Below are 17,922 nucleotides of genomic sequence, written 5' to 3'. Positions count from 1 at the left end.
CATGTGAATTTCCAGGAATATTAGTGGGATTCATTGCGTATTCTTCCTTTAAGGATAGCAACTCTTTATTTAGAGGAGAACTACATTTACGTACATTAACAGCACGTTGCATGGTGTCGCATTTCAATTTTTACTGTCCACTACTTTCAAATCAAATACGGTATCGCCGATCTCCAAGATCTACGGATCGACGCATGTTGCATGCACAACCCGTCGCGCGCTGCGCGCACACACACACACACACACACACACACACACACACACACACACACACACACACACACACACACACACACACACACACACACACACACACACACACACACACACACACACACACACACACACACACACACACACACACACACACACACACACACACACACACACACACACAGGTTGCATCGAGGATGGAGCGAAGTCAGACAGAAAAGCAGCTCCTCCCGGTTTTACGGGAAGAACATGTGCGAGATGTGATCCTAAAAATATCAAGTCGCAGGGGAAAAGTACAAAGGCAGAAGTGGCGCCATGAAAGGACAGTCTAGAAGAGCAAGCTTTTAGAACTAACTATAAATTCACAGGGTTTTTATTTGCGCCTGCACATGGACACAATTACTCACGACTGAATTAGCCGTTAAAGCCAGAGCGCGCTTTTGCCGAGGTAAAGCCGCGCTCTAAAGGTTAATGTGTCGGGCTGCGTCATTAGGGGGGATGGGAGGGAGGGGGGGGGGGGGGGGGGGGGGGGGGGGGGGGGGGGGGGGGGGGGTGGGGGGGGGGGGGGGGGGGGGGGGGGGAGGGGGGGGGGGGGGGGGGGGGGGGGAAGGGGGGGGGCGGGTGGACCGGGCCACCGGGCCGTCCGGCGGGAGCCCGACAGCCCGAAGCCTTAGAAGTGGGTATTGCGTTACAGGGCGTTAGTGAGGTGCCATGCTGCTTCCAGCTTCCATTACCTGGATCGCTGGGGGATCCCCCCCCCCCCCACTCTGGGGGCTTTCCCAACACCTCTAATTAACCACTTTGGACGGGCCACACTAAAAGCAGGCCAGGGACCCCCCCCTCCCTACTCGCAAGAGTCACCAATTAGCCTAAACAGTTACGTTAATGAGAAAAGACAAGTGATGCTGGATGCTTGGTGTCGGGGGGGTGGCTGAGGGAGGGTGTGATGCTGATGCTGAGGCAGGTAGACACCGATAGTTCACGGCTCCCTCCTGTGGGCAGAGGGGGAACTCGTCTGAGGCCCTTGGCGGGCACTCGGGTGACCGCGGACGGGTCAAAGGAGAGAAGAGAAAAGAGAGAGAGAGAGAGGAATAAAGTGAGCGAGTAATCTAAAGTGTGTCTGCAGCTTGAGCCGAAGCAGGTGGCTGATGTTCGGCGAGGTGGGCAGGGGGGGGGGGGTGGGGGATGCTGGTTCAGAGCCCAGCGGATGGTTTACACAACCCCGGCTGGGCTCCGCGGTGACTCTCGGTCTGATTATCTGTCTGGAATCAGCCCAGGCAGATGTTGAAATAACAACTGGATCAAGAAGCCCCATCAATTACCAACCGCGGTACACTCGGCAACCCCAGTGGTGTTAATCTTACACCCACTCTCCCACGTCATGGCCAGGGCTTCAAATATGCCTTTAATAAACGCACTGTGATTGCTCATAAGTCATCCCCATAAACCGGTTAAAGCTGTTGTTTGTTTAAGGAGATTCGCTACGTATAAACTTGATACGGGTTTGATTGATGTGGGGAGAGGAAAATCGCCGTTTCGGTGTTTACCGACGTGCATATTTGCACGCATACGAAATCAGGCCTCATTGATTACCCCCCCCCCCCCCCCCCGCCCCCTCCCGCGCCCTCTCTTCATCTTCCTCTCTCCCTCCCCCCCTCCCTTCCAATCCCCCCCCAATCAAGAATGCACAGACATGCGTCTCCTATAGGTGGCCCCGTCCTCATTGGCTTCCTCAGGCCGGCGGAGCGGAGCCACATGCCTGCAATCACACACCTGGTCCGGCCCTCCTCCAAGTCATCTCCTCCAAGTCATCTCCTCCATGTCATCTCCTCCATGTCATCTTCTCCATGTCATCTCCTCCGCTTTGATATGCTAACGAGCGCGGCGAGAGAGGGCTTTCGGAGTAAACAAGCGCTTTTACTTTTTTTCGGGGGGTTTTCCGGCGGCACACGTGATAAAGATTAACTCACTCGTGTAGGCACCGGCCGCATACACCCCCCCCCCCACGTTTTTTAAAACTTCTGGCGAGGGGAGAAAGCCGGGGAAGTGGCTCATATGCATAATGCACTACGCGCATTCCATTGCCGCCCACTCATCTCCTCCCACAGGGGCTGTGGTGCTGGCGTGATCTGGTAACACTTTCTGGGATAGTGGACAATGACTGGTGAGGACGTGCCGTCATCTCACACACACACACACACACACACACACACACACACACACACACACACACACACACACACACACACACACACACACACACACACACACACACACACACACACACACACACACACACACACACACACACACACACACACACACACACACACACAATTAAGTTAAACACACTTTCTCTCTCAACGATTCAGTGGCAACATTCTGGGCAACATTCAAGGTATTTGTTTGATCAAACGACAATTGATACTAGATATCTTTATCTTTAGTAATATATATTACTATATTGTGTTTTCTGTGATAGTTAATTGAACTGTAATAAAACCCTGATACAATTCAAGAAGTCATCGAGGGCTCTGGGAACCCGTGGTGGGCATAAAAATGATTTGGAAAATGTCTGATTGTAAGCAAAAAGAAAGAAAGGTCCTTTGTTGTTTTATTCCCATTTTAGCCCGTATTGGGTCCACTTTTATGGTCAATTGACTTAGCTGCTCTCATCTCAGTCTCTCTCTCCTCCTCCCTACTGTTAAGCAGCACGACTTCTTGGAAATCGGAGGAGTTCTCTCTCAAATGATTTCTCTCCCTAATCACAGAAGATAAACTTTCAAGGATAAAAAAATAAATAAATGATGAAGTAAACAACTTTTTGCCTGTGAGTTGGACTGAAGACACTCATGCCTTCCAATGTTAAATTGGACGGATTTTTTGGGGTTGATATGATATTGTCCTGGTCTTTTTTTATTCGAGGGGTTCGGACCTCTTGCTGGCTGCGGTGAGCCCAGACAGGAGACACTTTGGTGTCTGGATCGGAGTTGGATCAAATGTTGGACACTTTGCCGCTTTAGAGTGACCAGACTAAGTGGAGAGATCTAAGGCATGAGATCATGGACAGAACACACACACACACACACACACACACACACACAGACACACACACTGGCCCTCTGGAGCAGAGTGGAGCCTTAAGAGATTGATCAGAATGGATTTAGAGGGGACAGTCTGGGGCGATGGCCAGTTTTTAACTCGTTGGACGCCGCAGTGAGGACCAGGATGCTGACGAGGCGCTGAGTTGCAGCATTGGACGAGACATCAACAAGTGTGTCTTTGGTGGGTTGGGGGACTAGATCAATCTGGCACAAAAGCCCACTTATGTTCACGTTATATACCCTGGTTTCCCCGAAGAAATGTGGAAGCAACACCGACATTACATCAGCGTGTTAGTGAACTCAAAACGCGAAACAATCCACTTCTTCCTGGATCGCCAGCCATTTTCCCACTTTAATTTATGACTGAACATGACAGCATGCAAAAACTATGTTCTAAACACAGCTTGATGGGAGGCCCTCAGGAGGACAAAATGCATGAGATACCCTTCACAGGGCCGAATGTAATTGGTCTTTCCACACAAAATCAAACAGCGTTGATTGGACTGGGACGGCGAGAAGGTGAAACCCGACCGGAGCCACCGACTCACCTTCTTAGTTTTGGCTTTCTTCTCAAAGGTGTCGGACAGCGGCTTCTTCTTCGTCTGCAGCGTGGCCTTGGAGAACAGATCCTCAAACTCATTGGCGTTGACGATGTTCGGCTCCTCCAGAGAACCCCACAGTGTGTTGTTGCTGCAAAACCAAGGGATGTGACTTTAATGGCGTTTTAGCATTAAACTCGGGGCTAAACAAATATGGGTGCTCTATTTGTGGAAGCTCATTTGATGTTTATCCTGCTTTTCGTTTTTCCATTTTGCCGTCGGAACAAAAACTTGGCAGCAAACGCTGATGATCTCGACCTTAGAAAAGCACTGTTTATGAGAGAGGTGATAAAAACAACAAAAAGATCGGGACGAGCTTGTTTCTGGAACAAAACGATCATTTCCAGCCAACGGACGGGAGGCGATTGTTGTGTTTCAGAAGTTGCCGAGTAACGTGGCACAAACAAATGGAGGCGGAATGAAGACGAGCAGTGCTTAAAGTCGAGAGGGTGTTCGGGGGTTTAAGCGCTCGCATGGCGTTCACCTCCCATCTGTCCGCGCTTCCCGTCTTTCGGGATATCAATAGAAAGGGGGGGGCCACCAAGAAACGGGAACAAACGAATGAGCCGCACATGCCTAACTACCGGTTTCCATGGCGCGGGGTCGAAGGTCACTGCATCGCGCGGTAACGGGGGGGGGGGGGCCTAAACATCACAACAATCAAGGGATTGCGCAATGGAGGTCCAAAGAGCGGCCCCCAGGTTCCTAACAAAGCTTGGAAAAGAAAATCACATCCGTGTATAATATCTCAACGAAAGACTCCCGTTCAGACACCTGGCCTCATTTTCCCCACCTTATACTGTCCGCCCCCCCCCACCCCTCCCCATAAGTCAGAACCTCACGCCATTAACAAAGATCACACAGCTGATCCAGCTACAGTTAAACATCTGACCCATTTCATGCCCCTTAACTTGGCCTGTTACAGTTAAATTTATAGCTGACTTGGAGCCGCTGCAGTGCAGTAAGCCCGGACCCGTGAGAGAGAGAAAGAGAGAGAGAGAGAGAGTGTGAACCACAGCTCCGTTTCTCCCACTAATCCAGCCGTGGAAATACAAGGCCATAAAGCTGCGAGCCTGGCACTCCGGCAACAACCACAGCCGCTGTAAATGGGCCGGATAATCCACTTACAATTACACGGCATCTCAACGGAGGCCCGGTGTGCACCCACCGTACCTTTAATCGCTCTTTGAAGAGGAGTGTTCAGGGCCAAAGTAGGAGCTCCTTAGACAAGGGCCAATGGCGCCCCGGAGCTCCATTAGCTCAGGAAGACGCTCTTTAAGCCGCACTTTTTATGACATTCTGCGGTAATCCGCTAAAGAATCCCTGCTTATCATCGCGCTAATATCTAATAAATACAATTATGCTAATTTCACAGAAAAAAGGTGTGCACACGAGTACGGGAGGTCAGAGATGAACCAGGAGGTCAGTTTGTAAACTGAGACAGACGTTTACGTCGGACAGTCTGGGGACTAACTTTGACATCTCATCGACTCTGTGGGTATAAAGTTATTATTACCGACGGAAATAATGGCCGAAGCGTTTTAAAACATGAGCCGAGCTGTAATATGAGCAGTATGAGGGAATGTGAACGTACTTGTTGTCCTCGATCTGTATCCTGGTCCAGTACAGAGGCTTCATGGGACACGCCGGTTCAATGGCCACTTTCCGTGGGGCCTTCTCCACCATCTGAGCAAAACTGAAGCCCCCCATAGGGGGCGGAGGTGGCGGGCCCCCGCCTGGAGGAGGGGGCGGTGGAGGGGGACCGGCTCCAGGTAGGCCAGGAGGGGGAGGGGGAGGCGGGGGTGGGGGTGGGGGCGGCGGGCCACCTCCAGGGAACGGAGGCGGTAGAGGGGGAGGTGGCGGCGGCCCTCCAGCGGTGCCTGGCAAAGGGGGAGGAGGAGGTGGAGGTGGCGGTGGCGCTCCGGTGGTGCCCGGGAAAGGGGGAGGAAGAGGAGGAGGAGGAGGAGGAGGTGGGGCTGGTCCGAAGAGCCCTGGTGGGAGAGGGGGGGGAGGCGGCGGCGGCGGTGGGGCAGCTTTTAGATTTAGTTCGATGGAGTCCAAGTTGAGTTTTTTCGGCGCGGTCTGGTTGGGGCTCTGGGCGGGCCCTGCACCCTGCCCCTCGGGGCTCTTCACGAAGGTCTCCCTGTCCGTCTGGATGCTCACGTTCCGGAAGGTCCGGGGCGCCGCGTCGTCCTCCGTGGACACGGCGGCGTCGCGGAGCTCGCCCCGCTCCCGGCCCGCGCCGTGGCCCGTGTCCCGCAGTTTGGCGATGACGTCTTCCCGGTGGGACATGGAGACGGCGTGCTCGCCCCGCAGTTGGAAGATCTGCAGCTCGTAGTCGGACTGAGCAGGAAGCCGGAGACAAGCAAGAGCGTCAGAATCGTCGGCCACTTTCTGCTTTTTCCGTGAATGAACTTGAATTACAGGCCTTAATTATTCATAAACAAGAATCTAGTCCTGTTTCCAAGTACAGTGACATTTCAAGGAATGAAAAAACAATCCCACCAAAGCAAAGTCTTAATTTGACACAGAAAGAAAATTGTTTTGCAATAAATAATGTGGCACATGTATCTGACCAACAGCCAGTTTAGGAATAGCAGCATTCCCGAGTGTCTCCCGTGGGCCGACTGCAGAAACCGTTTCCCAGTCCTTTAAAAAAAGGGTCAACATCAAATCAAAGGCCTAAAGCGGGCTGAGAAACCAACTCTGAGGTCAGGCTTTTCAGAGCAACGGCCCATAATGAAATTCATCAGTGGTACAAATGATGCAACACGACCACAGCTATGTTCCTTTGGTTTTCCCGGGGGAATCCAATAAGACGCACGCTTCATTGAGTTGAGGGACAAAATAAAAACACCTGCGAGACACTGTTCCAAACCGCTGGTTCTGATGAACGACTGAATTTGGAATAAGGAGACAAAAGGAAAAGTGCATCCCAAAACTGGCAATACGTGACTGGAAATCATTGGGAAGAATTTGATATAGTTGTGGTCTCTTTTAGATGTTTTAAATTGAGTAAGTAAGTATGTGTTAAAGATGAACAAGATGTTGCCTCGATTTATACATTTTATGTTATACGTTATTTTCACTCTTTGTACAAGCCTGGTAAATAAACATAAGTCACATCAAAAGCCTTGTCAGGACAGCGTTTTTTTTAAAGTTCAAAAAATTAAAGTGTTTTCAATATTTTACTCCGTCAAGGCTGTTTATTTGGTCGTATGGGAATCTCACTTTTCTCTGTGCCTCATCTGAGAAATGAAACATCCATAAAGGGTTTGAGTCTGTTTTTTCCACAATTAATCTCATTTATTCAATTTCTCTGGGAAAAAATGTTGGTACAAAATGTATATTGAAACTTGAAAAATATTGATTTTTTACCCAATGGTCCGGTTGACTAGTAATGTACATTTAAAAAAAGTTCATCTTTAAAATCTGACACGTTAAAGCTTGTCAGTGACTGTTTAGCACCGGTCCAGCTGCTGCACTTGAACATTTCACGCTTACTTAGCGCCATCTTGTGTTCAGTAGAGTCAACTGCCACGTCTGGCAAGACACGACAACAACTAACTAAAAATGCTGGTTTGTTTCTCTTCAGACTTTCTTACTTACTTTACATTACATGTCATTTAGCTGACGCTTTTATCCAAAGCAGCATACATTGTATTCTAACCCATGGCTTACATTTTGCCTGGGGAGCTATATGGGGTTGGGTGTCTTGCTCAGGGACACTTTGACGTGGCACATGGAACAGCCGGGATTCAAACCACCCACCTTGCATCACACTACTCCATGCACCACCATTGCCCTTCAACTAGTCCGTCCTCACCGGGACGAACTGGGCTTGTTTTATCCAGAGTGAAATACATTTTTAGTCATTGTTAAAAGTGATTTAATAATCGATTTGAAAGTAATACGTTTAATTCGGAATACCAAGATGGCTTGGTTCTACATATATTTTGGGGGGGGGGGGGGGGGGGGGGAGATGTGATACAGGATGCTCCGATGTGAGGGTTCCGTGACAGAGGATGTAGCACGTGTACCGATCCATAGCTCTCCGAAGGCCGATATGTTGTTCGGGTCTTTTCAAAATGAATTTAATTGAACAACTTACATGCATCCTCTCCAGATCGTCCTTGCACTCCCTCTTCAGCTGCAGGAGGGCAGCCTGGTGCTCTGAAAGCAGGCACAACAAGGGATGGTAAAAGGTCAATGAACTGTACTTGTGTGCTTGCTTGTGTACCACATTCACACACTGCTAAATCTCATCCCATTGCTTTCGGGTTTTCTCAATTACTTATAGAAATTGTTTTCTTGGGCTTCTACAGGAGGGTGGATCACTTTTAATCTCCAGTGCCGCACTTACAACCCAACCAACCAGTTTTAAACAACACTGCCGGCACAAGTGAAAGCTCAAACTAAACATTTTGATCAATAAGCTCTGATAAGATGATGACGACAACTACCAAGTGAAAAGTTCACCCACGACATTACATTACATGTCATTTATTTTAAATAGACATAAGCAAAAGGGGATAAAGGGAATAAAGGCTCCTACTGTAGGCCGAGCCGTTTGGGACTGATTCACCAGTATAGTCTAAACTAGGAACAATGATTTTCCTAAAATCAATAGCATGTTAATCTAAGGCCCCAGATGTGAGGTAAATAACAGAGGAGACTTTTAAAGAAATGCATTTGGTACGAGCGTGTTGGTGTCTGGACCTTTGCCCCTCATCTGAACTGTCATCTTATACAAGAGCAAAGCTTGATCGTAGAGCCTCAATCAACAAAATAATCTGAGGTTGGTTGTCTTAATCTATCCTCCGGGATGAAGTTGCGCAGAATCACCACGACAGCTTGCCCTGTAAGTTCAACACAATTTCACTGTACCCAGAACATGAGAGAACAGTAATTTAAAATCAACCCATTGACCACCTTGGTGGTTTTAACCTGTGTATCCTTTCAGAGTACAAGAACGAAACGAAAACAGCAACTGCAAAAATGCAGAACTAAAGATTGAATGCACATAAAGGATGTGCTGCACCCTGCTGATGATCCTTCGCTAGCTCTACACGACTTGTCTCGGGAGATTTGAGTCAAGTGTGAAGACTCAGTCAAGGTGTGACTATTGCTGTTTCAGTGGTGCTTAGGGATACATACTCCTGTAACTACGAAGTCAATGAGCATTCAGATCAGCATTCCTGGTCTTTAGATGCAGGGAGACGGACAGGGCTCGAGTTTCTTACCTGCCTCGGTGTACTTGAGCCCCACCTTCTCCTCCTCATCTTTGGTTTTGGGTGGGGGCCACACAGCCTGAAGACGCCCCGGGGTTCTGTCCTCACTGTCAGTTGGGGACGTGAGCTCCGTCTGTGAGGCGCAAATACAAGCACACGCGTGGTCACTGCCAATGCAGTTTGCCTAGAAGTTGCCTTATCCTCTTTGTACAAACCAAGTGTGCAACTTCAATAAAAAAATCAAATATGAAAAATAATTGGGATTGCATACATTAGCTTCTGGGGCACTGCTAAGTTCCTTTCCGGGGGATTTGGAGGTTCTCTCAAAGATAGACCTAAGATTTTCTTTGTCATTCTTGATTTTCTTTTTTACTGCTTCCAGATCCACTTCTTCCAATTTGTCCTTTTTAACAGGTTTAACAGTTTTAGGGCCGAAGATGCTCCTGAAGGTGTCATAGGCCTGATCCGAAGTGTTCTTTTTCTCCTTTGGAGGTGTGGAGCTTTCTGGGCTTCGAAGAACCTCTTCTCCGTTCACAGACCCTTTCCTGCTGTGTTCAGGACCTCCATCTGGCCCAACGTCTGACGTTTTGGAATCATTCTCGAGACTAAGCAGCTGACTGAGCATTTTAGAGCTTTTAGTTTCCGCCACAGGTTTAGGCTCTGCCCGTTTTTTGGCTGGCGAGGTGGCCGTCTTCTGCTCGGGGATGAGCTTGGCTTTGTTTACAGTCTTCTTCAGGCTAAGCAGGGCCAGGTCAGCATCCTTCTCCCTCTGCTTGATCTCTGACACGATCCCCCTGTCTTCCCCCGTGGCTCCCATTTTCATCACCCGTAACCCGCTGAAGAGAGCCGGCATCTGGAATGATGGGGGTGAAGAGAGCGGCATGCCGCTGGATGGGGATGAGGTGGTGGAGGATGCAGTGGATGGAGCCAAAGGTGGTGTGTCTGGTGTCTTTGGAGCTGTTGGGCGCTGCGAGGGAGAACTGATACTTGGCTTGACGTCACCTGGGGACTCTTCAGGAGAGGACGTCCGCAGTATGGGGTTTTTAATCCTAGTAGGGTGATTTGGGATACCAACCGTGTCCGACTGGTCCTCTGGGCCGGAGATTGATTGGATTGATGCTTCATGTGTCTCAGGGGTGGAGGTAACTGAGGAGGACACCTGCCTGGAGGAAGTTTTCTCATCCCCCACCTTAGCTCCAACCCTTAGCTCATGTGCATCATTTAAATCCATTAAAGGAGAGGCTGTGGCATCATGATCCGAGGCCTGATGTCCAGAGATGGTGGAAGGAACGGGTAGAGAACAATCTATGCCAGTAAACTCCTTGCCTTCATCTTTTCCTACATCTTCTTTACTATTCTCTCCTCTACCAGATAATCCTACATCTAAAGACGTTCTGGGCTTGCCCTCCTTGGGACCGTGGCCAATTGCCCGTTTGGCATCCGTAGAGGTCAGAGGTTTCCTAGAGGTCGATCTGCTGACAAACTTTCCTGAATATAGAATGGCCTCTATTCGGGATCGCTCCGTAACTCTGGGTGTTGCGGGTACAGGCGTTTGGCCCTTGATCCCAGAGCCATCTTTTATCTCATCACCATGCCCCACTTTATCATCATCAACTTCTTCAGGTAGGGACGGCTTTAACAGACCAGTGCTGCCGTGGGCCGCCATGGCGTCCTCATCGTCACTGTAGGTTTCCACGCAAGTGACCTGGACGAGATCTACCTCAAGCGAGGTTCCAACTGCCGCTTTAACTTGGTCGCTAGACCCCTCGCCAGTTGCCAAGGATTCCGCGCTCTGGCCTGTATCACAGAAAGCAGTGCCATTATCCTGATGCACATCCTCCTCCACCTTGGTCTTAGTAGTTGGATCGCCTTCCGGTAGAAGATTCCCCTTATCCGATAGCTCCTTGAAAGACGTCAGAACGGCCGACTCTCCGTCTGAAAAGGCATGCGCATCTCGGCTGAAGATACTGCTGAAGACATTAATCATGGAGCTGCCGGTCGGCTTTGCCGCTCCATCAGCGTTATTACTAAAACCGTCCATTTTGGCTCAAAGCCTCACACCGACCGCAGAAAGCGGGAAAACCAAAACAGGTTGCAGCTCCGGCAAAGAAGAGTTTGTTCAAAGGTTCCCACCTTAAGTTATCCAAAAGGCTCCTATTCCACTTCTCCTGCCGGCTGGGACAGAAAGGCCTTTGTGTGGACAAATCACTTTGGCTCCTCTTACCACTCTCCCGCTTTTGCAGTTTAGACAAAAAAGCAAATAGGTTCCCGGAAGTAGACTTTCATAACATCACAGTAAGTCTTCCATTGACTGTTTGTGGTCAGCAGTAAGGTTCAGCCTCCCTCCGTGCCAATAACATTCCCATGACGCTGCTTATCGAAGCCGAGCCGCTCAGTGGCTGGAAGCATGTCCTGCTGTAATCTTCCTGGGAGAGCAGGAGAGCATAGTTCACCTGCTTTTCACTAAAGCATTCCGACGTGGCCGACGAGTTGAGTCTCGGTGTCCACAAAGTAGTGTGTTAACCATCTCTATGTGCCGGCAGACACACACACACACAGGAGACTATGACCAAGCTGTTCTTCCAAGTTTACCTCCGTCTCCTTCACCTTGTTTCTCACTTTACAGGAAAGCCCTGTGTTCTGTTGTGTGTGTGTGTGTGTGTGTGAGAGAGAAAAAAAGAAAAAGAAAAAAATACTCCACAGGTTGGGAAAAGAATGCGTCTCACTGGTCCACCCGGTTCAGGGACGCCTCCCTTCGTGGTTCCTCCCTTGCTGGGAGGGGACCTGCAGAGCCCTGTAGCACTGCAGGTGTCCGATTACCCCAGCTCACTTCCTGGTAATGGCTGCCGCAGTGACGGAGTAAACGCAGGGAGGAGGCGTTGGTCTGTGGTCAGGTGGAGATCTCTGAGGTCTAGTAGCACAGCGTTGCACCATTAAACGGAAAGCTATCACAATACGGGACTTAAGACCGGGTGATTAGCCAGATGGAGCTAACGTGCTTAGAGGCTAACATGTAACGCTAACGTTAAGTCAAATATAAAGTTATGTGTAGTCCTACATTTTGATTCAAAGTTACCATAAATCTACACTGAACACTGACAGATATAAATTAAACCTTAGTTTTTGTATACAGACAAAAAGCTTTAAAAGTCTTCAAGCTAATGTTGAATAAAGTAAAGCTAAGCTAATAAAGTCTGTGGGGAAAAAGCAACAAGCTAACGTTAATTAGCCGTAGCAACCAAAGGTGGTCCTCTGAATGCATTCTTTCAGACTGCCTGAGCACATTTTCAAATGTTTCAAATTATTATTATTATATTTAGAAATTAAATATCATCTCCCCCCCATTTACGACCAACTAAGTTGTCACACTACACGAAACACAACTGGAAGAAATTTATATTTTTAAGATACCAAATTCAATTAACAAACAAACACAAAAACAGCACTTGTAATTGCTTTTTCACCTCATTCGAAGAACGTCACAAATAGAAAGGGGGCTTCTACGGCCGAGGAATTAAGTTTTATAACAAAGCTGGTAATTCATACCACAGTAAATCTCCCACAGAGAGTTCTACTAGAAAAGGCACAAACGGATGTAAAATGTGAATGCATATCTGACACAAATGAGCTTGAAATAGAAGTGAAATCATTCCTTTCCTGGTCACAGGTGATGCCAACACTAAAGATCTAAAGGAGGATCAAGTCTAACCCACATAATTGTATTTTTTGTCACACCCATCTGCGTTCAGCTGTGACAACACACTGAAAAATCATCATGGACATTTAGGTGCGTCTTTCTAACGACATGGAAACAGTGACAGTAGAGGAGTTGGCTGCCTTACAGCATGGTATTTATACTGGTATGCTAACTGATTTTTCTCACAAGGCATTTAGAAAACAATGCGTGGCTTGTGTTTATACACTACCCGCCTTAAGCCTCACCCAGGTGATCTGCCTCATTTGCCAAAGGAATGAAGGACCATTGCCGAACAGCCTTATGGCATCCAAAACAAATGTTCATACTTAATCAATGAGATTTAGAAGACACAAATACTGTGCAGTGCAATTACATCAGTCACATGTTCTGAGGCAATCAAAATATCCTCTGTTGCAATTTCTACTCAATAACAAATAGAAATGTTACTAATTACTACCAATTAGCCAAACGCTTTCAAAAATAAGAGGAATTAGGAAGGAAGGGGAGCTTTTCCAGTCTTGCCTCTAAACAAAAACGGTTTGAGTGGCTTCAGACCACATTCCACAGATTATAATCCATGACCTGTTAATCCATTCCTGAGAATTCCTGATCAGGTGGTTTAACGCCCGAGTGGAGAGAAATCCCTTTGAGTCCCAAGAAGGAGGGGAAAAAAATTACAGTGCTTTGGTACACTGTTCACCGTGTGCACCATAGCACACAGTACACAGTACGTGTGTACACCGTGTGTGAAAACCCACACTACATCTGAATCAGTGTTTCCGCTGCTTGGGGGGGGCCCTCACCGTGCACTCCAGCTTGGGACAGTAGGGCGTGTCACCGAGGATGTCGTCCTCCGGCGGCGTGATGCGTAGGAAGTCGAGGTGATCAGGGCGCGGGCCACGGGAAATGGGCTCCGGATGGTCATCGCCGTCCAGCATCCAAATGTCATCATGACGCAAGAAGGAATCCTCTGCACAAACAAACACACCACCAAATGGGGGGGGGATTATCTGGCCGTGTTGTGCAATGAAACAGCATAACAATTGTGGTCTTGCGTGACACTGTCTGGGGGAATAAAGGCGGGACCAGTTAGAAAGCAGGCATCAGGATCTTTTAGCATCAAGGAAGAGGCACCAACGTTTTGCTGCCGGCCTGAGGGCAAACAGCTATTTTTGTCTGCACTTAGACAGCCCCATTCCCATGGTGGACTCCAGCAGAAAGCCACACTGATCGAATAAAGAAAAATGGCTGCAGGCCAGTACCCTCAAAAGCAGATACCGTTATTGATTTGCATTCAAGAGATGCACCGTAGCAGAGCCGTTGCTGTGCTCTACCAATGTACTAGAATCAGCTTCAGGTAGGTGCAGGAAGTTTGCCTAAATGTGTCTTGTCACCCAAAGGCCCTGAAGTACGAGAAATACACGACTTCCGATTCGGAAAGACTGCCCTCTCCTGACCAGGCAGTCAAACAGAAGACTGACAGTTTAGAACATTTAGCTAAAACCGGGTGAAAGTACATTGGAAACCTCAGTTCTGTTCAGGCCACAGTGCGTTGGGGAGGTTGGATTCCTTCTGTGCATTTTAGGGCACCTGGCCCATAGTAGTTATGTTCAGTGACACACTGCTGCTTCAACCGGAAGCATCTACTTCGCGTGCCTCAAAACAAGTCACATGGTGTTGCCTTCAGGAGACAGACAAGGGCCTTGCACATGTGCAGGAATGCAATTTAAAATTCTTCTCACGTGTAATGAATATATAATATATCTGGCCATGATGCATCCGAGAGTTAATTTTGTTTTTAACTTGACTTGTTTGTGGAAAATTATGGGCAGTAAACTGAGATAATAAGTAAGTTTGATTTCCATAGTAATAAGATACAATAGCATAAAATCTCTTATTTGTAACACGTACCCTTTCAAGAGCACATAGTACATTGCATTACATTTAGCTGACGCTTTTATCCAAAGCGACTTACAATAAGTGCATAGTATTGCTGTGTTGCTTTTACTTTTGGTCTCAGCTAAATGCTTTCAATTCCATTATCAGCCCACCCAGACGTAATGAGGGGGGTTATTAAAAAAATGGAAGCATTTAAATTCAACCTCAGTACTCAGTCATTGTGAGACAGCAGCAGTGCCTGAAGCCTGTTATCCAGGACTTGGACAGCAGGGGGGGGGGGGGGGGGGGGATTAGATTAATAACCGTTTGTTAAGATAATGCCGTGCTGCATGGTTCCGCAGTGGCAACTGCCGACTGTACGTTGGGACACTTCCAGATGCAGAGTTCAGCTCGGTCCGGGCCAAGGAAAGAACTGAGTGATCAGAAACTGCTCTCACTAGAATCACTTTGTAAATATGCAAGGGGGGAGGGGGGGGGGATACAATTGTAGGGCAAACACTGACTCTGCTAAACAACCTGCATCTTGTACACACGTGGGCCAGGTTGACAGTTGCATGATGGCCCACACTGCCACCGCCTGGACAGGAAGAGGCATGTTTTTCTTCTTGTATTGAAACACTGCACCGAAGCTCTGATGTCAGTGCTGACACAGCAAAGTAACGGCGTAACACCGCAATGTAATGACGGCGATCAGATAGGGAGACGCGACTCCTATAGGCGACGAAGGCGCTGCAGTCGTACACACACACACACACACACACATCCAATATCCATAATTGCAGAACTTTGTGCAATGAACGATAACCTCCGCTCATGCTGAAGTCTCACTGTTGTTACAGACATTCAAACAGTGGTGTCCAGTCTGTCCCGATTTCAGCCTGTCAAAGCCCTTTTTCCACATAGGCTTGTCGGCTGTGCGTGGCGGTCATGCTGGCGGTTTGACTGACTGACTGACCGACTGACTGACGCTAGCAGTGATGGTGAGGTTCACGTAAGGGTTAACTGTGAAGCTGAAACTCAAGGATGCGGCGCTGCAGCGGTTTGAGGGGCCAGAGAAGCATGACAACGACGCTCAGACATCATTATTTCATTTGAAAGGCAGTTCTGGAGAGTAATGAGATGTACAGGACGAAGGAAGAGCCAGGGGGGGATTGAATTGTGCCTGGCACGCCGTCGCCCGGGAGTCAGGACGTTTGGTTAAAGTCACTCCAGTAAAAGAATGCCACACTGAGGCGGAGCCTTTAAAAAAGCAGCTCGTCCTGAAAACGCACAAGATGGAACATAGCACACATTAACCGAGGTGGTAGTCGTTTGTTAAAGAAAACAAGTTACACTTTATATGAGAAGGACCTTTGTGCCCCGTCTCACTGCGTGCAGTATGCAGCATGGGAGCGGCCTGTATGAGCCTGATTTTGGCAGAATCCACTTCATTGCCTGAATAGAGCGGGCCCTTGTCTTGGCTGCGTGGAACTTTGTTGAATGACAGCTAGCTGGAAGAGGGGGGTGACCTACTCTGTCTCTGCACTGATCAGTTTCATATGACCTTGCAGGAACGTATTTGGTAATCTGATTATGGTATTGCCTGCCATATGTCAGACAATAAAGTAAGTAGGGCTGTTTAAAACAGCTATTAGGAATTGTCATGCCCAGCAACAAACGGAAGATATGCAGTTAGTAAGTTAATGGCTACCCGGTGAATGCATTTGGGCATTAAACGGTCTTTAAAGGAGGTAGTGACGACCAAAACAGAGCTAAAAGGAAATTTAATGGTGCACATTTACCAGAATAAATTGTAATCACATTTCACATTTCCACTGAGGTGCAATAATAGTGTATTTGGAGTGTGCTTCTGCAGCTTTAAAGAAAGGTATAAGGTATAAGAGAACAAGTAACCCAAACGCTAATGTCAATGGAAACTAAATAACATACATTACGTAGATAAAGCGTAACACACACACATGCAACCACAGTGCTAAAGCATTAGCACATCAAGTGTGTTCATCTCTAATCACACTCCTGGTCTGCATCCTCACACTCATTAATAAACATTGAGATCAAAGCTCAGAGTATAATTAGTTCACCATTTGCACACTGTGAAGGGCGAGGCTTCTAAAAGACCCACTTAGCCCTTTTGGCAAGACCCTCTGGTGTCCTTTTGTCTGGGCTAACGTCTGAAGTGTATTCAATCATCGAGCAACACAAGGGCGATCTGGTATAACAGCTAAGATGCTGCAAAAATCAACCCACGGATCCATTATAAGAATAAAAGAGTTTAAACCATGACAGTGAGGACTGTACAAAGCGTTTGGTTTGCATGATGTAGGCATCAAGTAAGTGTATCTTTCCCTGTCAGAGTCTCATGCAGAGAGCTTATGGCCATCATCTTCTGCTGCTAATGCTGACGAGATAAAAAAAAAAAATAGGGCTCACTATGTAAAAAAAAAAAAACTGGTCTAGAAATGTGGATTATGTGCATCTGTGTACAAAGAGTGCAAACAAGGACAGGGGTCACTTCAGTGGGAACTGATCCAAATGACCTCCACATGAGTAGGCTGGGCCATCTATTCCCCCATCAACCGCTTAGCTTAGCATCACACATCTCAGCTCTCCTCCTCCTCCTCCTCCTCACCTGAGCCCAGTTGATCAACGACAACCATTATCCACGGTTATGAAGTCAATGGAAGCGTATCTTAATGCAGGCAAACCTAACCCTACGCTAACTGAAAGGGATGACTCACCACATCGCAGAGGTATACAATGCACAGATGCTTCTGACATCATCACAATTTAGCTAAATAAAGCGATATGCTGGGAGTATTTAAAATTGTAAGCATAACATAGACTGGTAGAGATTATGGAAAGAGGAAGAGTTTTGAAAAAAATATAATTTTTTTTTCTGTAACCCTTGGGCCTGGCGGGTCACCGAGCTTTTGTCAGTTTCCTGTGAACTGGAGAGAATGTGGGTTTAAGAGAGAGACAGCAGGTGCCTAAAAGTCCAAAGTGGCCACGCTTCAGTTAACACGACATCACCACGGAGCCTTTGATCTGGGACACTCCCACTAATCTTTGCCTTCCCTGCGGTGCTTAGTTAAAATGGATCATGAAACCAAAGTATTCTCAGGCCCCGTTTGCCTCTTGTTCAACTCTGCCGGATAGTTTTTAAATTTGTGGACACAGCC

At 47.9% G+C, this 17,922-nt stretch overlaps 1 protein-coding gene across 1 annotated transcript in view; it reads right to left on the bottom strand.

Annotated features, from left to right (window-relative positions):
* The window catches only part of LOC119227761 (formin-like), a 25,877-nt gene extending 13,870 nt beyond the window's left edge, over positions 1–12,007 (bottom strand). Inside the window, 5 exon segments of the mRNA XM_062557400.1 lie at positions 3,866–4,007; positions 5,511–6,259; positions 8,028–8,089; positions 9,160–9,280; positions 9,419–12,007. Coding sequence (XP_062413384.1) covers positions 3,866–4,007; positions 5,511–6,259; positions 8,028–8,089; positions 9,160–9,280; positions 9,419–11,188 — 2,844 coding nt within the window. The 5' untranslated portion in view covers positions 11,189–12,007.
* Between the last annotated feature and the right edge of the window lie 5,915 nt (positions 12,008–17,922).

Source organism: Pungitius pungitius, chromosome 14 (assembly GCF_949316345.1).
Source record: "Pungitius pungitius chromosome 14, fPunPun2.1, whole genome shotgun sequence".
NCBI classification, from domain to species: domain Eukaryota; kingdom Metazoa; phylum Chordata; class Actinopteri; order Perciformes; family Gasterosteidae; genus Pungitius; species Pungitius pungitius.
The sequence above is the reverse complement of the archived record's forward strand: the minus strand, read 5'-3'. Positions and strand labels throughout refer to the sequence as shown.